Here is a 25,557-nt window from a genome sequence, read left to right on the forward strand (position 1 = left end):
GGCTAAGTAATAAAGTTGATTTTACAAAAAAGTTACTTTAAAAGTTAGTAAGAAAACCTGTTGGTTAAATCAGGTAGGTTTTTGTCCCCGTGATAATAACCAATTTGAATTGTTACACAACATAAAACTTTTTATACTTGTTAAAAACGCATTTGTTTCTGTTTTTATCTCTTTTTTTTTTTGCTAAGTTAATCTAAATTTTTAAATTTGAATTAAAAAAGGAGTTAATTCAAACCAAAACAAACTGTCACTAGTAGATGAATCAACATTATATATAATAAAATTGCAATTGTTCGATTTTTACTTTATTGTTAAAAAGAAAACACGCTATCGGTCATTAAACAAATTTTAAAACAGAATGAATGTTTTCAAAAAAAACAAATCTTTAAAAAAATATTTCACTATTATTTTTCATATAAGTATTTTATACACATTACTCATTCCCACAAAACTGCAATATTTGCTTTTTGGACAGTTCACTTACTCAGTCATCAGTAAAAAGTAGCCATATTTAAATAATATTCAATTGAAGTAGCTGTTCAAAACATACTATTAAGAAACTTTTCTTCTCTTCCACGTATTTCTAATGTTTCACCGCCAATCTTGGGACCCTTGCGCTCCTAATTTCAAAATAAGTATTATACTTGGTATTTATGAACACACAAACACACACATATACACAAATACACACATTCAATATATAGCAGCAAAAGATCGGCATTTCATTATACTTTTGACAATGTGCCCACCTTATGTTTAAAAATAATACTAAAGAATTCTGAAGAAAAAGTGAATAAAATTATCGTTAATTTTGTCTTATAACCGTACATGTATATATATATATATATATATATATATATATATATATATATATATATATATATATATATATATATATATATATATATATGTATATATATATATATATATATGTATATATATGCATATATATGTATATATATGTATATGTATATATATGTATATATATGTATATATATATGCATTTATATGCATATATATGCATATATATGCATGTATATGCATATATATGCATATAAATGCATATAAATGCATATATAATCATATATATGCAAATATATGCATATATATGTATATATATATATATATATATATATATATATATATATATATATATATATATATATATATATATATATATATATATATATATATATATGTATCTATATACACATAGATATATATTAATGGAAAGTGGCAAGTCTAATTGAATGATATTACTGCAAGTTTGAAAACGTCTAAGATGACCATAATATCAATTTTAGCGCATTAAGTCAACAAATAACATCAATCCAGGAAAATCCTGTAGAAGACCAAGAATTACTCCAAAAACCGCAATTTTGATAAATCTATTGACTGTGAAGGACAAATAGATTTTAAGCTCACAAACTCTAACTCTACTGCCTCCTAGTGTGAGTGTTGATGCCCGTGCAGTTCAAAGATGCCTTGCCAAGTACTTTATTCTAAGATGGTATCGATGGTATCATACTGCATTAAAGCCACGCTTTTTCGTAAAAAAATATCTGTGATTGTCTTAAATTATATAAAGAACACAAAGATTGGACTTTTAAAATGTGGCAACGTGCCCTCAGACAAAATGTAAGTTAAGCAGTTTGCAGCACGCAAAGTCAATGCTCACCAGCCACCAAACTTATCTTGACAAGACCTTATCTAGCAATCTTTAGTAATTATTATTTAGGGCGGAATCACTACCATTGGTTGTAATGATTTACACCTTTTACAGTAAGGTGAGATGTCAATTTTGGAAAATTAATTGGAAATTTTAAAGAATAATATTTTTAGTTGGTTATAAGTTTTAAATTATAAAGTTTGATATTTCATGTCCAACAGGACAACATGCCATCAGACAAAAATTGTCAAGATTGCTCCAAGAAAATGTAAATGACTAATGCTCTTGCCAACTGGGGAAAATTCTATCGATACATTAAATCAGCACAATTAATCAGCTTATTAATAAAATTATCTTCTGATCATTCGTCTGTCAAAACATTTTAGATATCAAGAAAAAAAATTTTTTGCTTCAATAAGAAACAATCTTGTTATTGGTCGTATAAACTCCTTTTCACGAACTTTAACTTTCAAAAATCTAACACGCCTTAACCTTACTAAAAGTAGCAATACAACCTTCAAATACCTTTGAAAGTTGTGTTGCTACTTTTCTACAAATCATTTTCACATTGACAGTTACTTATAAAGCAATTCATCCGATTGTATCCACCCGTTTATCCTAGTCTTTTTCAACAGAATTTATTTACATCAAGCAATTGAGTTAGAACTTAGTGGATAGCACAAAATTTATCAATATTCTTTTCAGCATTCTTTATATATTTTTTATATATATTTTATCAGTATTCTTTTTTTACTTTAACTTAAGCATGCTGAATGGCTTTAAAGTAATTATGGGTCCATTTTTTTTGGAAAGAACTCAAAACACTTAATGTGTATACTTAGCTACCATATATTATAATTTTTCAACTCTTTCACTGATGCTCCTTTATTTAGTAAATCAGTTATATTTATTTTTCAGACAACTCTGAGTGTTTTTATTGAAGGTAATTCTCCAGAATCTAAACTTATATGAAATATGGAATATTGTTATCATATTTGGACTGGTTCTTCTAATGATGCCCTTTTCTTCTAGACAAGGTTTAAAAACGTATTGTAAATGTAGTTAGACCTAGTCTATCTACTAGGCATGAGCCACTGTTCAATTGTTGTAAGGTGCATCTTTTTCTCTTTTCTACAAACACTATTATAAATACTGTAATGTAATGTATTACTGTATATGTCTCTTCATGATCTAAAAACTTTTATTAATCTAAAATGATTCTTTCCTTGCACATAAATGCTTTGGATCTTTTACTTAATTAAAATTGAGCCACAACATCAGAAACTCTAATTCTTAATCTTTGCGAGAGAAGGTTAATAGGTATGCTCTGGATTTGTAATTTTGTTATTTACATTTATCACAAGGATGCTATAAAAAATGTATTACAATAATCTACAGTGTATTCAAAGGTTTTATCCAAAGAGCTTTTGCATTATGCAGCAAGGAACAAAAATACTTCAACCATTGTCAAAAATAAAAAAAAAATAAAAATTTTATTAAGAATAAAAAAATTCCACGGTTTTCTTCTCCTCTAAAAGAGGATCACCCAACGCCCCACTGGCGCCTGGATCGCAGGGGGCCCCGCGCCGCACCAACCTGCTTTTTTTTTCAATTTTTTTTTTTTTTTTTTTTTTAATGAATCAACAAAATAACAAAATCAAAAAACTAGAATATAAAATCCTCTATTAAGAGTTACAAAGTTAAGTATTCAATTAAAAAAAATAGAAGCCTCCTTAACATTGTTGACTTGTTATTAGTGACTTATTATTAGTGGCATTAGTTATAAGTATATAACAACAATAAAACAAATTTCTTTTTTCTTATTAAGATCAGCTACCAAACTTTTTTTAAGAAAAATTAATTTAAGAGAAAATTTTTATAAATTTCTGAGAAGTGCAATTATCTGACAACATTTGTCAATAAATAAAAAATGTCATAATCATAGTCTTTCTAAGTTAGTAACAAAACTAAAAGAAATAAAACCAGACTTACTCTTGACATTGATACTTTTTTGTAACTTGTTTCATTGCATTTACTTAAAAAGAACAAAATTAATTACAATTACGAATTTTTACAGCTTCACAAGCTACATGAGACAGCTTCACGAGTTACACGGGACATGCATAACTACTCTTATTGCAGAGAAACATAATACAAACAAATAAGATTTTCAAAATAAAAATGTCAAAGAGATAATATCTTTTTTTAAATATAAAACAATAAAAATAATTTTCAATATGTTAAGAAATAACTTACCTGCAAGGTTTTGTGGGAACAGTTTTATTGTAAACAGCACATCTTAAGCCACAGGATTTGCACTGAAAAAACCTTTTTATCACACTTGCTAGTTTTGCTATAGAATGATTTTGTTCATAGCAGAATTTGCTTTGAGTCTCACACACATACTCACACTAAAATTTAAAAATTTTTTTTATAAAGATCTTGTTTCATGATATATATATATATATATATATATATATATATATATATATATATATATATATATACATATATATATATATATATATATATATATATATATATATATTCATATGTATATTCATATGTATATACATATATATATATATATATATATATATATATATATACATATATACATATATACATATATACATATATACATATATATATATATATATATATATATATATATATATATATATATATATATATATTAATTTTAATAATAAAGGCAGCGTATAACCATTTTTTGAAATATTTTAATTTTAATATTTAATATTTAAATTTTAGTTATAATAATATATTATAATTGTAAATATATATATATATATATATATATATATATATATATATATATATATATATATATATATATATATATATATATATATATATATATATATATAGATATATATATATATATATATATATATATATATATATATATATATATATATATATATATATATATATATATATAGAACAATTATAAAATATAAGAGAACCTTATTTAGTATTTTTAAATTTGTACAAAAGTAACAAGATGTAATTTCATTATTTTTTTTATTGAACCTTTTTTAAATTTTATCACAGCTAATTGGTTGTTTTTTTAAATTTCATTATTATCAATTAGTTATCTTTTTTAAATTTACTGTATTTAATTGGGTTTTTTAAAATAGTAATTTGACTTTGAGTTGAGAATTCCTGGAGTTGTGTTTGGCACTGTTCATAAAGTTGTAAAGCATTGTTTGTAGAATTTTGTTTAGCCTTGCTTTCAGAATTAAAATTGGAACTGTTCAGAGAATTGAATTTTATGTTATACTACAGTCTGCATAAGACGTAAATAATAAGTGTGCATACATTCAATAGGCTAGGGTTTGGTAGTGGTTTGAGGGCAGGCAGTAACTAGGTATAAATAATGGCACCAAGTAACTAGGTATAAATAATTGTACCAAATAAATTTTCTAGGCAGGCAGTAACTAGGTATGAATAATTGCACCAAATAAATTTTCTGTTTTTCTTTTTTTTTTTCCTGAAAAAAAAATCTGTCAAAAGATTTATAAGATGTGTACTTATTTTCGTTTATAAAATTAACTTTCTTTCATAAAAAAAAATTTCTTTTATAAAAATAACTTTTGTTCATAAAGATAACTTTCTTTCATAAAGATAACTTTCTTTCATAAAGATAACTTTCTTTCATAAAGATAACTTTCTTTCATAAAGATAACTTTCATTCATAAAGATAACTTTCTTTCATAAAGATAACTTTCTTTCATAAAGATAACTTTCTTTCATAAAAATAATTTTCTTTCATAAAAATAAGTTTCTTTCATAAAAATAACTTTCTTTCACATGAAAGAGCATAAAAACCAGATGTTTATTACTTTGATGTTCTGCATTTTTTAAAAAAGATCCATATCAGATGCTAATATTAATAAACCAATCTCGTTCACACCACTCTTCATTCAATCACTCTCACATCACTCTCAAAATTGCTGATTATCTAATTATTAATAATCTAATAGTACTTAACCAACACAGCTTTTATCAAAAATATCTACACATATGAATCTTATACATGTATGAATCTTCTAAAGTAAACAAAAGATTAAAATAAAGCTTTAGACAACCATTTATATACTGACCTGGTATACATTTAACAGATATTTGACTCTGTAATCAATTTAAAGCTCTCGGAAAAACTTGTACTCTATGGAGAGACAATATCCTTAATTGTATTTCATCATTTGTCTCCAATAGATATGAACAGGTTTTGGTCAGAAATTGACTACCCAAAGCAACTAGTATCCTTAAAGGATTCCACAAGGTAGCATTTTAAATCCAATATTATTCTTACTGATGCTAATGATTTACCTCTATAACACAAAACTTGATTGTTTTCTAATGCTATATGCTGAAAATATAGTTTATTTAGGGATGCGGATCATAGCCATAGCCTAAATGTTGCTATCAACAAAGTATTTCTCTGGTCAGAAATATGGCAGTTATCAGGAAGTGTTTACAGGTGTTTAGTTACACTAAGTACCTGCTTTTTAATAGCACCTCCTTGATTTTTTAAAGATAATAAATTATGTTCGTTTTGTAAAGATATAAATACTATAAAAAAGGCACCAAAACATTTTAACAAACATTTTAACTTTAATACATTTTTACAATAACTTATATAATATATATAATATTTTATATTATATTTAAATATTAAAATAAAAAAATGCAACTTTTTAGTTGAAATTTTTTTGGAAAAACTTCAAAAAATTATACCACCTCTTTTTTTAACTGTAAGATTAGCAATCAGGATAAGCCTTCCCATACTTGCTTCAGTTCCTTAACTAAATGGTTGAATTATTCCAGTCCCTTTTTTCTTCTGGTTATCAGGGTTCTCAAAGAATTATCTTGCCACAGAGCACCACAGAAGAGCATTTAAATAAAAAGAGCAGGCATCGAACATATTAAGTAGTCATTACAGGACTGCTTAAAGACTTTAATAGCAAAAAAAAGGACAACATTGGATATCCAACTGTCAGCTATTCATCCCATTTCTCACTATGAAGATGTTTTTGTTTAAAACCTTTTGCATCATTACCTCAATTTGATTCAGACAGTGAACCTTATTTTAAACAAACAAAAAAATCAATGGCGTCATTCAAAACTCTTAGGAATAAAATGCACTTAAATAAATTATCAAGTCTGTAGATTGTGGCATATATTATGAAGACTATGTGGCCTACAACAAAACAAAAAAGGCGAGCTTCAACTAAAGTAAAAAAGTCAGTTTTTCTTGATATGCATTTATTCTTTTGTTTTAATAAAAAAAATTTAGTCCAAACATTTTTAAAAATAGTTTTCTTTAATATAAACACAACATTTCTTGGTAGTTTGGGATCCCCTTAAGTAGTCTGTTTGTCTGCAATGGCCTTCTCAGCCTTGGGAAGGTGATTTAAAAAAAATATATATATATATCATTATAGCACTATTTATAAACATACCTAAATAAATAAATTGAAAATATCAAATGTCACATTGTGACATAAATGTTTTCATTGTAATAAATGTCACATGGTATTATCAAATAATAGCAAATGAAATACTGCTCTGAAATTTAACTGCCAGGTAAAACTTTGTGTCCAAATAGACAATATCTATTATATTGACACTATGCCTGACTTTTAATAAGGTATTCATAACAATATATTGTATCTATAGATACAAAAATTTAGATTAAATTTTATTTATTTATATGCATAATAAGGTTATGACTTTTTAACTTTTTTGTAAAATAATGATATTCCTGTTTCATAATTCAATGAATTCTTGCTCAAAAGTAAAGAAAATGGATTTTATTCTGATTAACTTTTAAAAAAGGTCATTTGCACAAAATTTTTTAAATGGTATATATGTAGCATTTGCAGGCAGTAGCATTTTAACTTTCTTAAGCCTGAAATTTTATGGAACTTTCTCAAATTCTCTGAAATGTTCTGGAGGTTTTTAGAAATCTCTTAAACTTTCTAGATATTTCTAGAAGTTTATGGAAATCAGTAAGATTTAGACTAAATAAGCTGATTGAGCAACGCTGTTAATTACATATGAGTATGTTCACCAGATGGCAGTCAAATAACGATAGCACTAATATTTATTATAATTGCAATTCAGAAATATATTCAAGTATTATTTTCAATCATAATGTCCTATAAAAAAGTGCTTCTATTACTGAAAGAAACAACACGAACTTGAGTCTCATATGATTTTATGAGTCACAGGAAAAAAAAATTTTTACAAGAAGAGCAATAACTGGAAGATAACAGTAGGATACCACTCGAAATCCATATTGTTGGTTGCTGTCTGTTCTTGGAAAAATTCATCAAAGGAAGATGAAAACACATGAGAACACAAGCAAATTGAGAAAGAAGTAAAAAGTTTGACAAAAAAAATTAAATTTTCAATATTTATTCATTAAAGTCGTACAAGCAGAACTAGATCAAGTGTTGAAGACTTACAAAAAATATATAAAACAAAGAAAATATGATTCATCAAATGAAATTTTTGACATTACAAAAAAAGATGGTAAATGGCTATGCAGTGGAGGACATAAGATTGTACCATCTTCAGATTGAAAACAAAGGACAGGTTGGGTATACAACTAGGAAGGCTGCTAGTTCAAAATCTACCATCCGTTCAAAAGAAGAAAAATGTCCTTGAAGCCAACTTTAACAACAGTAACAGCACCAGCAACAGCATCAAATTCCAATTCCAAGCCTGATGCAGAATATCAAGATTCAAAAGAACAGTTCTCAAATACCAGCAATTAATAAATAATCTTTATTTATCAATTATAAGTAATGATTTTATTACAATTTTTTTACATTTAGGTTTTTATGTTTTTTTTACCTCTTTTTGTTACATTTTTTAATACGTTTAAGCTTTATAAGTATAGGGATCATCCAAAAATTAGGTAACATGAAATTAAACTTATAGACAAAAGACTAAGGATTAAAAGTTTTCTCTTGCAGAGTCTTAAATTAAACCAAGTATATTAGCCAAATTCATTTGAGGCAGTCCGCACACTTCTATTAACGCTGTAGGGAAAAAAATAAAAATGGTACCTACTTATTTTGATAAAGTATCAACAAGTATTCTACATCCTAAAAATTAAACTTTTTCTGGCTATTTTCAAGGTTAGATTGTATTGTGCTTCTGCTTTATACTTTGTAATAATTTTAAATCAAAAGATTCAAATGGTCTATCAAATACTAATGTTTACCAAGATCAGAAAGTTTACAAAAAACCTTTATGAAGTTGTTTAAATCAAATACTAATGTTTACCAAGATCAGAAAGTTTATAAAATATGAAGTTGTTTAAAACAAGTTAAAAGATGAAAAGAATTTACCAGACATTATTATTCCAGTTGAACAATAAATAAAAAGATTCGTAAAATATTACTAAACTTAAGTCATTGCATTAATGCATGATTTCAAATTAATGCAACTATGATTTCGATTTTTATATCACTTGAATAAAACATTTGATAACCTTTATTTCCTCATTTATTTTGTTGTTTTTTTTCCAATAAAATGCCTAACTCTAATTTAAATAATGACAAAAATAACTAAAATGTTACAACTTATTTAATTAACAACTTTTTTTTTTATTCGATAGATTGAACTTATTATAAATTTAGTTAAATATAAAACAAACCCAATAATTTTTTAGAAAATATGGCTAATAACAAATTTTATAAGCTTAAATAAGTTAAATTATTTTTTAAAATGTTTCATAAAAAGTATAACTCATCTGGAAAAACTAAATTTCTGAAAGCGTAACAATTTAGTATAAAAACAAAAACAAATATCTCAAATAAGTTTTTGAAAAACTGTCTTTCGTAATAAAGCACATTATTCCAAACATTGGTAGTTGCTTTACATCTGATTTACTTGATTACATATTTTTTTTTAGCACATAAACAAGTTGTTTATTTTAACCTTGTACTGTATTTTTAAACCACTACCTAAACTTAAAGCATTCAAAAACCCAAGTGACATGCTGAAACAAAAATACAAATCAGCAAAGATAAAATTATAGTTATAAAAATTATAAAATGAACCTTTAATATATACTATTTCACAAATAAATTTTTCAAAATGTTAAACTGTTTATGTCTCAAAATAATTACAATGGGAACAAACTTTAAGTTTATAAAAATTTTTTTTAATGGTTTTAACATAACAAAATGAGATTGCCAAACTTGACTTTTAGTATAAAAAAATTAGATTGCAAAATTTGATTTCAAGATAATTACATTTTTTTATTTTCTTCCTAAGATATATGCGGTAGTGGTGTAGTGGTAAGAGCGCTCGCTTTGTAAGCGAGAGGTTCGGAGTTCGACTCCCACCACGTCCCTGGAAGTACCGCGCTCAACTTAGTTTCTCCGCGCAGCGGCCTAGCTCAGCAAGGTTCGTGTTTCGGAGTTAAAGAGTTGAGAGAGGGTTTCACCACGAATAACAACTAAAAAATAAAAAAACACAAAAAAATGAGTAGCCTCCTCGACTGTAGTGGCCTCTCGGGCCTTGGGGAGGTGAATAATCTAAAAAAAAAAAAAAAGATATACTGAATTTACTGTTTCTTTAACAATTACTAGTAAGGTATTATTTTATTCTACTTAAAAACATTTGATGTATTGGTCAGGTATGATTAAAAAACGTAAAAATTTGTATCTGCACACTCAGTCTATAGCTGGCATTAAACATAGCATTGAGCAATATTTTCTATTGTTGTTCGAGGCCCAAAACAATCATCATAATCTTGAGTTTTCTAGTCTAATAAATTTCCAGATGGACCTAATTTATCAGGGCTACAACTATATTTATTGTTGATGAGGCTATTAAAGTATACACATTTTTTAACTTTTGCTTAAGAAAGAAGTTTTCAAATTATTTACCTTTTTGAATATTTCTAAATGGCCCAGGCCTGGTGTAGATGTTACATCTTAAAAAACATTCCCATAATATATAAAACTAAGTTTCCCAAAAATACCAAGTAAATTAGATAGTCAACCATCTGTAATTTTATTTTTTCTGTAATCATGTCACTCTTTTGTGTTTTGTTCTATGCTTTTGTAATTAATACATCATTTTGGAGCCATGTGGTTACTAAGGGCAATATTTACAACACCATTATCAAAAAGCTCTCTAATAATGAGAGATGTGCTATGCCTTTTAAACCATCATAAGTGTTTAGTATATTAGTATTTTCAATATTATTTGGGATATGTGACACTTTTGATATTATTTTCAAAAGTGTCACATATCCCAAATATGTGACACTTTTGAAAATAATATTAAAAATTTTTTTTTGAAATAATATATCAAATAATATCAAAAAATTTTTTTGAAGTATTATTATTATTTGAATCATCTGTGAGTTTATTGATATAGAAGTTAATGTTTCCAATTTTAGTGTTATCTATGTAAATTAAATTTGGATCAAATAATAGGGTATTAAAATAAATATAATCTGATAAAACAAACGCAGTTCTTTGTGAGCATTAATAGTGTTAATGTTGACAGACAGATGACTTTCCAAATTTCAATTTCAACATGCTATAACTCAACAGCCATATTTTTTTTAAATGTTATTTTAATTTTTAAACAATTAATGATATATCCTTTTAAAAATAGTTTTGATCAAAACTATTTTTTAAAATTAACTGAACTAAAAAAAGAGATGTCATCTCTTTTTTTAATTCAGTTAATTTTAAAAAATCATTATACTTTGTAACTGTCCTGTGCAAGATAGAGCCTAAATCTTTTCTTTTGTAGTTTTTATTGTAGTTTTAGTATTTTATCATTATAGTATTTTAGAAATCACAAAAGTATAGTAAGCAACCCAGTACACAACTAACAGAACTAACAGGACAACTACAATGTTCTTTTTCACTATTAAATCAATCAAAAAGTAAAACAACTGAACTCAAATTTTCACTACATAATTTTTTACTCTTAGATATAATGCATGTAACATTTAAACAGGCAACTATTTTAACTACACTATTTATCAACTTTGTAGCATTCTTTATGCTTTTTCAGGAAGTCCGCAGTTCCCTTCCTTTTTTTCAATGAATTCTTCACTAACTTTCTTATGGGGAGACATCTTGTCTGATTTATTCAGCTATAATTTTAGGTGTTTTGGGTGAGACTGCATTGAAAATACATGTTTGCTATTCAATAACAATATTCAATAGCCTATTAGGCTATTGCCTTCATTTTATTTGTTAGCTTTGGATAACGTAAATACATTTGCATTTTGTTTCGCAATTCCTCGAAAGTACTACATAAAACTTTTGCGCAAAAGGGCAAAATAATCTCCTACTTATATTTTTTTAAATAGGTTTTGCGTTGTGTAATTTATGGACGATCTCATAGTTGACTTGCTAATTTTTACACTTTTGTTTTTAAAAAGAGTTAAACAAATCATAATGTTGTATATTAAAATTTTTCAAAATTGTTATAAATGTTATAATATTTAAAAGTATCTTTTAAATTATTATTCAATGTATTTTTAGTGGCATTAGAAACTAGTTATAATGCTTTTTATACCTTTTTGAATAAAAATATGTATTCAATTAATGATTTGCAAATGTTTACATTCTCATTTTCAAAAAAAGGTGCACAACCATACTTGTAGGCAGAAAAAACAAGTGTTCGGAAGTTTTTAAGTAAAAGCATTGGGATATTGGTATGTTCTGTCAGGAAATTTATTCACTGTTTTATTTTTTAACAAGAATTAAAATATTTCAATAAGTTGTGGTGTAGATACTCAAAAAGATGTAAAAACTAATGTGGATTTAAAGTTTAAAGAGTTTCTTTTGGAAAATCAGTTTTTAAAAGTAGAAGACGTAGAAACTGGATTAAAGTTAAAGGATTAGACATAATCCATCTGATTTCATACCATAATTACAATTTCTAGTTCGATCTAAAGAAAAGAGAAAAGTATTCTGTGAAACTTTATGTAAAAAATGACAATCATTTGATCAAATGATTGTCATTTTTTACATTTTTTTAATAGGCAATTACATTGTTTTTATAGAAAATCACATTGTTTTTATAGACAATTAACAATCAATACTATCATCTGCGATATAGATTTTGATAAATATACCGAGAAAACACATTATGACACCAAACCACCAAATAATTAGTCTACTATTTCTAAATATTATCAACACAACATTATACACAATATATAAAGCAAAATTTTAAACTTTTTACTTTCAATTAATGCAGTACAAAACTTAATTGAATTATTCAACTCGAATAAGTAAGCTTTACTTGAACAAAGTAAACATTTTTCATACCAAAATCTAACATCAGATGAACAAAAAAATTCTTTTGTAGTCTCATGTATTTAGTATCATTTTAGTCTCTCTTCAAAAGAATTAAAACTTAGTTCACTTGCGAATGTTGTTGGAGGACCATCTTAATGTTGTACTAATGAAGCTAAATCGAAGTCCATCAAAATGAACTTTTATCAGAAGCTTATACCTAGTGGCTATACTTGATGACAGAGTGGGCTGATTCCTATTGGTTACTTGTTGTATTTGATAACTATTGTGTTTCTTTTATGTAAAATAATTTGACTTTATTTTTAGGTTACCATATTTATAAATTTGCTGATTAAAATCTTCTATACCAGCTTGAGTTTAAAATTACTATTATTAATTCACTACATAGAGGATTCAATATTAAAGATGCTATCGGGGCGACATTAAAAACCATAGCTTTTACATAAGAGTATAATTATCTTGAGGCAAAGTAATCTAGACAGCTTTCTAATGTTTGTATACATGTGAATAGAGGAATTAGGTGTATTAAATGTTTCCAATTATTTATTAGACTGTGTGGATCACTCAACTTATTAGATAATACCATGAGTAATATAATAATGCATTTGTTCATCTTAATAAGGGTGTAGTTAATTAATGTAAATGTATATTATCAGGGTGGTTAGCAAATTTTCATGTTCGTTTTTTATCAAATTTCTCTGACTTAAAAATTATCTGATTTTCCGATGACATCAAAATTCCTTGACTTTTGCAAAATTTATTTAATTCTCTGAATTTCGCAGGATGTTCAGGATCTGCTTTTCTATAAAAGAATTTATAGATAAGCATTTTTTACAGATTAAAAATTTTAAAAGCTTAAGAATTTTGCTGTCTTTGTTTTACAAGAGCAATCTGAATTTAAAATTTGCAGAAAAACTATTCCTTTTCGTTAAATTGAAATTTAACGAAAAGGAATGCAAAAAACACTTTTTGTGTGTTTTTATATAATAAACTTATGAATGTATTCTTATATAAGTTTAATGTTTTCTGCCTACAAGTATGCGCAAGTTGTTTACAAAAAATGTGACATTGCACACAAAGTAAAACTCGTTATTTTTGCGAACCATTATTACCTTTTTTTTTTTACTAAGTTTTTTTTTTTATGTTTACATTGTTTATTTTTTATTTTATTACATTTTTTTTATTACATTTAAGCATTATAAGTATAATTTTACATAAGAAATAGAAGTGAAACTTAATATTTTTGCAAACCACATTCAATAAATATGCATGCATATTGTTAAAAATCTATTGTTTTACACAACAGGAATTAATTTTAATTATACAAGTCTTTTAATGACTCTACGGTAATTTGCTTAGATATCGCAAAGTTAGTGATAAAAGTATTAACATAACTAAAATGAACCAGTTTGTATCACAAGAAGAAGTAGTTTTAATAGCATTGAAGCAGTTTGCATCACGAGAAGAGGTGGTTTTAATAGCATGGAAACAGTTTCTATAGCGTGAATAAGTGGTTTTATGAGGAACGGAACAGTTTGTATCATGCGAAGAAGTGGTTTTATGAGGAACGGAGCAGTTTGTATCGCGTGAAGAAGTGGTTTTATGAGAAACAGAACAGTTTGTATCACGCGAAGAAGTGGGTGAAAGATTAATTTAAGTTAAAGAAGTTAATACAAATAAGTAAGTTTCTTAAAATACTTTTTATACAATTTACTTTAAATGTATTATTACAAAATGATTATGTAAGCCGTGTTTTAACTATTATACAAAGATTTTTGACTCTTTTGTAATTTTTTTTTTTTGATTCATTAACATTAATCATTTTGATTCATTAAGTTATAATTTTTATAAAATTTATTTAAACTTAAATTAGAGTAAATTAGGGCATTAAGAGGTTATGTAAGTGAATAAGATTATGCTAATCAATTGCTCCTAGTATTTGTGCTTAACCTTAAAATTTTGCACAGTAACAGCATGTTAGTTTATAATGTGCACTCATTAACTCTCTTGGCAGTGGATGTTAATAAATATGGGCGTCTTGATAACTTTTCTGCATTTTCCTTTGAAAATGCTCTAAAAAATATAAAGCAAGGACCTTTTCTCAATCTTAAGCATTTACAAAGTCATCAAGCATTGGAATAATGTGTGGGAGAGATAAAACTTCCCATTATAAAACAATAACTGTTTTATAATTAAAAAAGAAAAAGCAGCTATTACTGAAGAAACATCTGCTATGGCTTCCAATATATCTGATGCTGAAGTTGGAAATAGAGGAAAACGAAATTGTGCGGTCATAAATTACCATCCTGATCAATTTGATTATGTATTTCACGATCTGTGAAAGTTAAAGCTACAGAGCCAATATTGTTACAGCCACCTTCCACATTTTTATCATCCATGTTTCCACACTTGTGTGGCTTGGATGGTTCTCCATAGTGACTTATAAATGCCATTATGAAAGAGTTAAAGCAATTTTTTTACAACCTGAAGGAGGATATCCTGACCTGACGGGCTATATATTGATTATAACATATTTGATAGTTTATAAATTAACAACCCAAATAAATTTTAAAACTGTTTTTAGATGATCACTGCTCAGTTGAAAGAAATAGTGACAGTTTTTCAGCAAATCATAAAAAACCCAAAGCTCAAAGAATTTTATCTAACACAGCTGGTATGTATGATGAAATTAGTGTTTTTAGCTGGTTTTTAAAACATTTTAAAAGTTGTATCTTATCTACAAGTAATACACATATGTTATACTTTAATTGCTTCAATATAATGAAACCAGATAATTAATAGAGCATTTTAATTGAAATTATTAGGCATTTTTTGCAGGCACTCGATATCAATGTAAAAAGAATATTGAAAAACAGTATATCAATAAGGGTGTTAGTGTCATCTCTCAACCCAGTGATTGTACATTATACAGATCTTCAAACTGTAATATGTTTACTTTTATCAAATTTTTTGAAATGACTCTTTCAAAATTTAAATATGGTTTTTTTGCTTTTAAAATTTTAATGTACATGGTGGTTTGTGTGGTTTAGTTGTAATGGATCTAGTTGTAAAAGATTTTATAAAATTATGGAGTTATACTCTAATTGCTAACAATAAATATAAAAATTAGCATTAGTTACTCTAAACTAAATAATTATTTGTTGGCAGGTGGTGTTTCTTTTCAGCGAGAGTTATCACCAAAGCCCCCACATCATGCTTATGCCAGAACAACTGGAGGTAAATTTTTTCCATTTGTTATCTAAAGAAAAACATTTATTTTAGTGATCAATTAATGGTTCTTTTGGACTTACCAATGGAAAGACAATTTAGATCCCTTGAGGAATTGAAAGCTGAGATATAACATATATAACAGCAGAAGATTTTGAATAGACTAGGAAATGTTGAAAAATGGTTGCCAGATGGATTACTTTTGCGAATAGAATCATGGCAACAAATGGAAAGTTTAGAAGCTAGACTCAGAAAAGCATCTTCTGGATCTGCAATCAGCAAATGTTGGTATGAATATTATTTACTTATACTAAACATCGTTTAACAAATTAAAAAAAAATGTATTTAGTATTTATTAAATTGGTTAATTCTGTTCAAAGTAAATTGATTAACTTTTATATTTAGATTAGTTATCTTGGTGTCATTGGTGGTGTCAACATTAAAGATATGACAAGGAGAATATTAACAGCTTTGATTACCAATGTTTCAGCATGTGAATTTCATGGGACATGGGAAAAGATATACCTTTTCAGTGATTATGATAAAAAAAATTGTCAATGATAATTATCAAACTTCAAGTTTTTAATATAATAATTTTTTTTTACTATTTTTCATATAACTTCATTTTTCATTTAACTTTATTTTTAGCATTAAGGTAAATTTTAGTATTTGAAAACAAATAGCTTCATTTTTATATTTAATTAAATGCATAAATGCACCTTTTTTTAATAAATATGATTTGGATTATCTAAATGCATTAAAAAACTAAATAAAAAAGAAAGGAAGATTATGTGGCAATATCTATTTTATATTATTGTATTGGTTGCTTGTTTAACCGAACTTTTAATAGTTATGGCAAACAATTTCACTTGTTAAAATCTAACAAAGCATTTTGTTAAATTTATAAAATTGAATTTATTTTGGCAATTAATATTAAAATATTTTAAAAGTTTTTTGGTTTTATTAGATGCAGTTGGACTCAATCCACTGACAAAAATTAGCTAACGATGCTGAAACAATACTGAAGTAGAAGATGTAGTGAAGAAATAGCTTTGAAAAGTAAAAGATAGAATCAAGGTCTTGCAAAGCGGGGAAGGCTAGCATTAGAGTGCATCAACGAAGTTGCAAATAACAAAGAAGACAAATAATAAAATTTTCCACAAATAATTATGTTGAAAAAAATATTATCTGGGCTATTTGAAAGATTTTTTAATTCCATAAATTTGTTTTATTTAGATTAAGGAGCATTTAATGTGTGTGTGTGTGTATGTATGTGTGTGTGTGTGTATGTATGTGTGTGTGTGTGTGTGTGTATATATATATATATATATATATATATATATATATATATATATATATATATATATATATATATATATATAAATATATATATATATATATATATATATTTTCCAATCACTGTGAATAACAGTCACTTTAATATTCCCATTTATTGATCTAAACCAAAGTGGACTAATGCCATTTTACTGATCTCTGCCCAATGTCATTTTACTGGCATTAGCTAACAAACTGTGTGCATGTCAAGTATTAGTTAACAAACTGTGAATTTACCAACAACTTAGCTGATTCATCCAATAACTGTTATATGAAATGAAACCTATTTATTCTGAACACCCATTCTCAATTTAAGTTTGTTGTGATCATGATAAATAAAAATTGGGTTGCAAACACATTTGTTTATTATCATAACACATCGAGTATTTACTGCTGACAGGTGAATAAATACACAGAAGAAAGGTTATATTGAATTATATTGCAAAAAATTAAAAATTAAAAAAAACATTGTAGCAATAAGAAAATTTGGTATGAAACTTAAACCAACAAAGAAATTATACAAGCTACTTTAGATCAACATAAAGAAAACAAGTTATTTGAATAAACATAAAGATAACAAACCATTTTAGATAAATAAGAGATACCATAGTTAAAGTTACATCAGTTAAAGAATGTGTTACAAACATGCTCATAGTTTTAAATTTTTTAAGTCTAGTACTTAAGAATTAGAACCATTATTAGATCACTCTACACTTTCTACATATTTAATTTGCCATATTCATTTTACTTTAAGCTAAATTAGCTTAAATTGAGATAAATTCAAGAAATAGCAAAGAATAACAAAAAATCAAACAAAAACACCTATTCTAATCAAATGCCGATTTACTATACAAATACATGCACTTCAAATTACCCTTAATCTAGTTACACTTCAAACTACCCATAATGCACTTGACTTCAACCATAATTTAATCATTATCCTTATTACCCATAACCTTATTACAACATAATAACACCTCAAACTACTTTTAGCAAAAAATTTTAAAACAGAGGTTTTACCATAAAAACATAAAAACAATGTTGGCAAAAAATTCCCAACCTAAGTCACTTTTAGATTAACAGTTAGGTCATTTTGTATGCAATTTTTATATTATATTTTTTTATTTTTATACATTGCAGGTTATTATAGTAGTATTACTTCTTAAATCTTTTTAAAATAATTTTTTTAAATTCGGCCTTGGTAAAATTTACTTTTACTATCATTACTTAACTTTAAAACACAATAAAATAAAAATAAATAAAAAAATAACTTACTATTCTACAAGCCACAGCAGAAACTTTAATTTCATAAACATTCATCAATCTTTCTTCCATTTGTTCCTTTTTTACAAGTGAATCAAAATATTTTTCTTCTCTTTCATTTTCAGCCTATAAACAAATAAACCATGCATATAACGCATCCAATACCGGTAGTACCACAGAATACAGGTAATACCACAGAATACCACAGAAATACCACAGAAATACCAGTAGTGCCAGTCACAACACCAGACTTTTTTCTGGTACCAAAATACAGATATTGGATTGGCTAAATACCAGTATTTCGGTATCAAATATAAAAAAAATTTGTTTCCAATTTTTCTTAAAAAACATAATAATAAGGCATTGCTTGTTTATCTGAAAACAAAATAGACTTTTCATAACTAAATTGAGGATGTTTGAATAAACTAAAAAAAAAAAATTATGAACTAAAGAAAAAAACTATGAGTAAGAAATGACTTAAAACTGGCAAGAAGAAATAAAATTCTATGCCTGCCTAAATTTGACAAATTAAATAAAAGAGTTTTCAGTAGAGAAACAAAACACATTTGTCCAAGATCCATAACCACAATAAAATCACAAAACCACAATAAAATTTGAGTCGATATATGCAAGAAGTACTATGATGAAAAAAATCTGGTGTAGAAAAAGAACATAAAAGTCTTAGATTATAGAATGGTTTAGGTCACCTAAAGTAGAACAAGGAAATTAAAGATTCTAAGCATAAGTTAGGATCAAAGATAATAAACAAATCAATGAACCAAGGTAAGTAATTATTTTTTTTCCTTCTAAAAATTGAGAAGCAAAGGCAAGTAATTTCTTCAGGGATTAAGAAGCAAAGGCAAGTAATTTCTTCAGGGATTAAGAAGCAAAGGCAAGATTAAAAAAAAATAGTTAAAAGACTTGAACTTAATTTTACAAAAAATAAGTAAACAGTATATGCCATTAATTTAACTTAAGCCTTTAAAAGTTCAAGTAGGCCTGCTAAATTTTGCAGTAGCTAAGATCCAACACATAAAAAAAAATCTTTGAAGATTGCAAGTATTTGTAAAATTTTGACAAAATAATTTGGTAGCAATAATAATATTTTTAGTTTAATATTCTTAGGCACTTTAGTAAAGAATTTAAATTATTAGAGAGCTTGACTCAAACATAGATACTTATGCTGCCCTTAAGCAATTACTTCATTCTTGCTAATCAAACTAAAGTTGAAACAAAACACTACTTATGTGACCTTAATAATGCACACATTATTAAAAAAGTTTGAAAAGCTTACTATCAGTTTGAAAAGCTTACTATCAGTTTGAAAAGCTTACTATCAGTTTGAACCATTAAACTGAGTTTAAGAGCTGTACTTTTATTGCAAAAAAAAAAAAAAAAAGACTTGCAGAGCCACTACCAGGGAGACAAAAGAACCTATTGTGTATTATACTAGACACGAAACAGTGTAACTAAAAAAACTTGGAACTGTTGATTGTGACCTAAAGCTTTGAATGTTTTTATGACATAATTGATTTCACGCTTTGTGACTTAAAATACTTAATGATAACTTTTTAAATTTTCAGCTCAAATTTATCAATAAATTCAAATAAAGGTAACTAAGACTATTTCAGTACTTCAACTATTTATTTAAACTATATATATATATATATATATATATATATATATATATATATATATATATATATATATATATATATATATATATATATATTAGTAAAAAATCACTTAACAAAAATTTTTTCCATTTCACACTGTGTTTCATCAACAAAGATTCATCAGAAATGAATGATCAAATTAATAAAACTTCAATTTATACCAAAAATTAAATTACAGGAAGTTGCAAATGTCTTAACTACTGTAAATTTTCACACATTTGTGGAATTTGCTGACACTATTATAAAGAATTCTTTAGAAATGATTACTTATGCTATTCTTTTAAATGTTTTTTTAAAAAGAGTAGTTAATTTCAATATTATTTGAACTCATTTATTTTTATAGTTTTTTAGGAGAAACTTATTTTCGTACCTACATTTAGAAATTAATTCCGATCTTTTGTTTAATAAGCATTCTTGATTTGCATGTGTAATTATTTCAAATTTTTCTTGTAGGCATAGTATGCATTTTTTGGAAATATTGTTATATGCAGGCGCTGTTTTAAGGATAGACCAATTCAGTATAAAATCATCAATATTTTTTTCTTTTAATTCCCATATATATTTTGACAGCATGGTGTCTTTTGAATACTTTTTATTCTTGAAAGATTGCTTATGATTGGCAAAACGTTTTTTCCATTCACCCTCTGTTATGCCAATATATTGTTTATCAGGTACATTCTTAGAGGAAACAACACATTTATATACCACATTTTTTGATAAACAACTTCCACTCATTGGACAATTGATTTTTTGTTTACAATTACAATTTTCTGTAGTTTTTTCATTTAGGATTTTTTTTTTGTTTAACAAAGCCTTATTGTAACCTTTTATAATTCTTTCCATATTTTTTGTTGAATTTGATCATTGATTTCTGATGAATCTTTGTTGATGAAACACAGTGTTAAATGGAAATAATTTTTGTTAAGTGATTTTCTACTAATATATGATTGCTCTGTTCTTTTAAGAATATTGAGCACTCTATTGTGTAGAATACTTTTTAAAGTTGTTTAAATATATATATATATATATATATATATATATATATATATATATATATATATATATATATATATATATATATGTATGTATATAAAGGGTTATAACTAAAAAATGGTAATAACTTTAAAGGGGCATGACTCCCTTGGTTCATAAGACAAAAACTTAATTTAAAAAAGAAAAAAATAGTATTTTGGGTGGGCAATTTATTTGCATATTAATTTATTTCAATCAAACCATTGCGTCTTACACAGTATAATCGGCGTCAGGTTGACTCAGAAAGGCGCAGTACAAGAGATTTTTCATTTTAGAAAGGCAATACTTTATTCTGCTGCGCAATTTCTCAAGATTATCAGCTTTCCAATCATTCTCATACACTTTTCCTTTGAGAATACTCCAAAAATCCTTAATCAGACAACATTTAGGCACATTTGCAGGGTTATCTTCTATTTTGACAAAAATGATCTTTTACTCATTCATATAGTTTTGTACAGATTTTGCGCAGCAGAATAAAGTATTGCCTTTCTAAAATAAAAAATCTCTTGTACTGCGCCTTTCTGAGTCAACCTGGCGCTGATTAGACTGTGTAAGACGCAATGGTTTGATTGAAATAAATTAATGTGCAAATAAAATAAGACGATGCCAGATTAGCCCTAAACATGTATTTGCTATCAGAATGATGCTTTTTGATAAATGGAATTAGTTTGTTTTTGATATTATCATTTTTGTAGACATCTTGGTTGATTGCAAAGCCACTTTCTCTGAATATAGGCAAAGTTATTTCTTTATCAGCAAAAGCAAATCCAAACGAGTAATTTCTTTTCATATTTTGCAGTGGGGTTGAATTTGACACTTGTTGGTGTTTGAGATACATCACTTGAATGATAAATATCATTTCATTAATCAAAGAGTGGTTAAATGTGAAGTAGGGTGGCCCTAAAAACAATTTTTATGAAAAAAATCTGCTCCCACCCTTTAAATGTGTTCTATATAATACAAAAACACTAGGTTTAAAATTTTGTTGAATAAAAAATATTTTTAGAGGTCCCCCAAAACCCTTTAATATTTAACGGGTCCCTAATATTTAAAAAAAAAAGTTTCTCGAAAATAGGTCAACCTGGTACTCAAATGAAGCGAAATTATATAAAAATTTCAAAAATAACATTCATTTTAAAATAATAAAATTATTTTAGGTTTTACTACATAAAAATCTTGTTTTTTAGCAAAAAATGAAATAAGTAAATTTTTCATGATAATTGTGATAAATAAGTTTAAACTTCAAATTTATTTTTTAAAATGAATATTATTTTTGAAATTTTTATATAATTGCGCTTCATTTGAGTACCAGGTTGACCTATTTTTGAGAAACTTTTTTTTTGAAAATATTAGGGACCCGTTAAATATTAAAGGGTCTTGGGGGACCTCTATAAATATGTTTTTTTCAAAAAAAATTTAAACCTAGTGTTTTCGTATTATATAGAACACATTTAAGGGGTGGGAGCAGATTTTTTTAAAAAAAGTTGTTTTAAGGACCACCCTAATGTGAAGTACAACTCGTCGACAAGGATTAACAATTTATTGGCAGTAATTCCATACTGCTGACAGCACTTCGTTCGAGCTGTCTCTATTTGGTCGCAAGTTCTTAATGAATTCTTTGGCCTGATTAAAGACTTTGTTTTTAATGTTTTGCTGATACATACTTGGGTGCACTTAATTTCCAAGCTGCTTGTATTTGCGATATGCCGTCTTTGTGGTCAAACATTGTTTTAAGTCTTTTGATGCTCTTTTTTGTCATTATTTTAGCAATCCTACTGCTTCCAGGGACTCCCTGGTGCCCAAAATTATTTTCAGCGCGTTGAATAATGGTATAGATGATGTTAATAGGAATTTTTTCAGCAAGAAAGTGATCAACTGTAAACTTTTTCCTTTTAGACTGATTTTTCAAATAGAAGCTGTAAAAACATTCTCGATGGGCTTCTTGTTTTTATTTCATTTTTCTCCGTAACAATAAAATATTTTAACTTAAAATAAAACAAGTTTTGTATAGAATTGAAAATGCTACAACCTAGGTAAGATTGCAACCATAATTAATATAAAGTATATTACATAACTTTGTTTTTAAAGTCATTACTGTTTTTTAGTTATAACCTATTATATATATTCATATATATATATATATATATATATATATATATATATATATATATATATATATATATATATATATATATATATATATATGTGTGTGTGTATATATATATATATATATGTGTGTGTGTATATATATATATATATATATATATATATATATATATATATATATATATTAGGGTGTCCCAAAAAACAACATTTTTGAAAAATATATGCAGAGACCCCCTTAATGTGTTCTATCTAATACAAAAACACTAAATTTAAAACTTTTTTGAATAAAAAATATTTTAAGGGGTCCCTCAAGACCCTCGAATATTTAATGGGTCCCTAATATTTTCAAAAAAAAAATTTTTCAAAAATATGTCAACCGGGTACTCAAATGAAGCGAAATTATATAAAAATTTCAAAACTAATATAGATTTCAAATATGAAATTGTTATTTTTGGTTTTATTACATGAAAAATTATGTTTTTTAACAAAAAAAAAAAAAAAATGCATTTTTTATGTATTTTTATGACAATTTTGATAAATAAGTTAAAATTTTTCCAAATTAAATATTATTTTTGAAATTTTTATATAATTTTGCTTCATTTGAGTACCAGGTTGACATATTTTTGAATAACTTTTTTTTTGAAAATATTAGGGACTCATTAAATATTCGAGGGTCTTGAGGGACCCCTTAAAATATTTTTGATTAAAAAAAAATTTTAAATCTAGTGTTTTTGTATATCTGTTGGCACCCATGAATGTTCTATATAACATTATAATACTGGATTTAAAAATTTTTAAGAGGTTGCTACAGACCCTTGAACATTAAATTGGTCCCTAATATTATAAAAAAAAGTTTTTCAAAAGTATATCTTGTTGGGTCTAAAATAAAGCGAAATTATGCAAAAATTTCAAAAATATGAATCATTTTATATTTTAAACTAAAAGTGAAAAATCTGCAGCAAAGTCTGTAGTAACCCCTAAAAATACTTTTTATTGAAACATTTCTTAAATATATTGTTATAAAGAAAACATTCAAGGGGTGCCAGCAGACATTTTCAAAAAAAGTTGTTCTTGGAAGCACCCTAATATATATATATATATATATATATATATATATATATATATATATATATATATATATATATATATATATATGTATATAACTTAATATTTACATAATATATATATTCGTCTGATCTGGATGTTTTTAGAAATCTCTGAAGCTTTGTAGAATTTTTTGGAGTCGTCTAGAAGTTTATGAAAATTAGCAAGATTTAGACTTTATAAGCTACCTGATTGGTAATAATGCCAACGCTAGAAATGATATATGAATCTGTATTCGTCAGATGGCAGTCTAATAATAAAGAAGCACACAAGCACTTATATTTATTATTATTGCCTTTCAGAAATATATTCAAGTATTATCTTCATACATAGTGTCCTATAAATATAGCAGTCACCAAAAATATTAAGTGTTATTGTTGAATAATAAACAAAGAGAAGTTAAGTTACAAGCACTAGATCAACCAGACGGAAAAGCAGTAACTATCGTTAAAGGTTAAACAGCTATTTAAACGACAAAAAGAGTATAAAAGTTGTTTTATTGAAAAGAAACTCGAAGAATCACAATTAATTTTTTGTCAACATCATGCTCTTGATCGAGTCTTTTGTGTAGTAATGGATGAAGAACTTGGAGGAAACAACATGTTGTCAAATATTGAGTAGCCATTTATCCCGAAATTTGAGTGTATCATTTATCCTGGAAATTGTAACAACTACAAACAGGAAAAATTTCAAGGAAAAATTTCAGGAAAAATTTCAAGAATGGTAAGAAAGTGATTACTGAAACAGCAAGATGATATGAAATTTGTATTTCATATATATCAGGTATTCCATTTTTTGAAGAATC

At 26.1% G+C, this 25,557-nt stretch overlaps 1 protein-coding gene across 2 annotated transcripts in view; it reads right to left on the bottom strand.

Moving 5' to 3' along the window:
- Positions 1-384: 384 nt before the first annotated feature.
- Positions 385-25,557, bottom strand: part of LOC100198448 (protein MCM10 homolog) — a 168,447-nt gene continuing 143,274 nt past the window's right edge. For both annotated transcript variants that reach the window (XM_065817561.1, XM_065817560.1), the window contains 4 exons: positions 18,847-18,960; positions 3,926-4,080; positions 3,662-3,704; positions 385-620 (listed from right to left, as the gene is read on the bottom strand). In XM_065817561.1, the coding sequence (XP_065673633.1) occupies positions 540-620; positions 3,662-3,704; positions 3,926-4,080; positions 18,847-18,960 (393 nt within the window). In that variant the 3' untranslated portion in view covers positions 385-539. The remainder of the gene's footprint in view (positions 621-3,661; positions 3,705-3,925; positions 4,081-18,846; positions 18,961-25,557) is intronic.

This window comes from Hydra vulgaris, chromosome 14 (assembly GCF_038396675.1).
Source record: "Hydra vulgaris chromosome 14, alternate assembly HydraT2T_AEP".
In the NCBI taxonomy this organism is placed as follows: Eukaryota; Metazoa; Cnidaria; class Hydrozoa; order Anthoathecata; family Hydridae; genus Hydra; species Hydra vulgaris.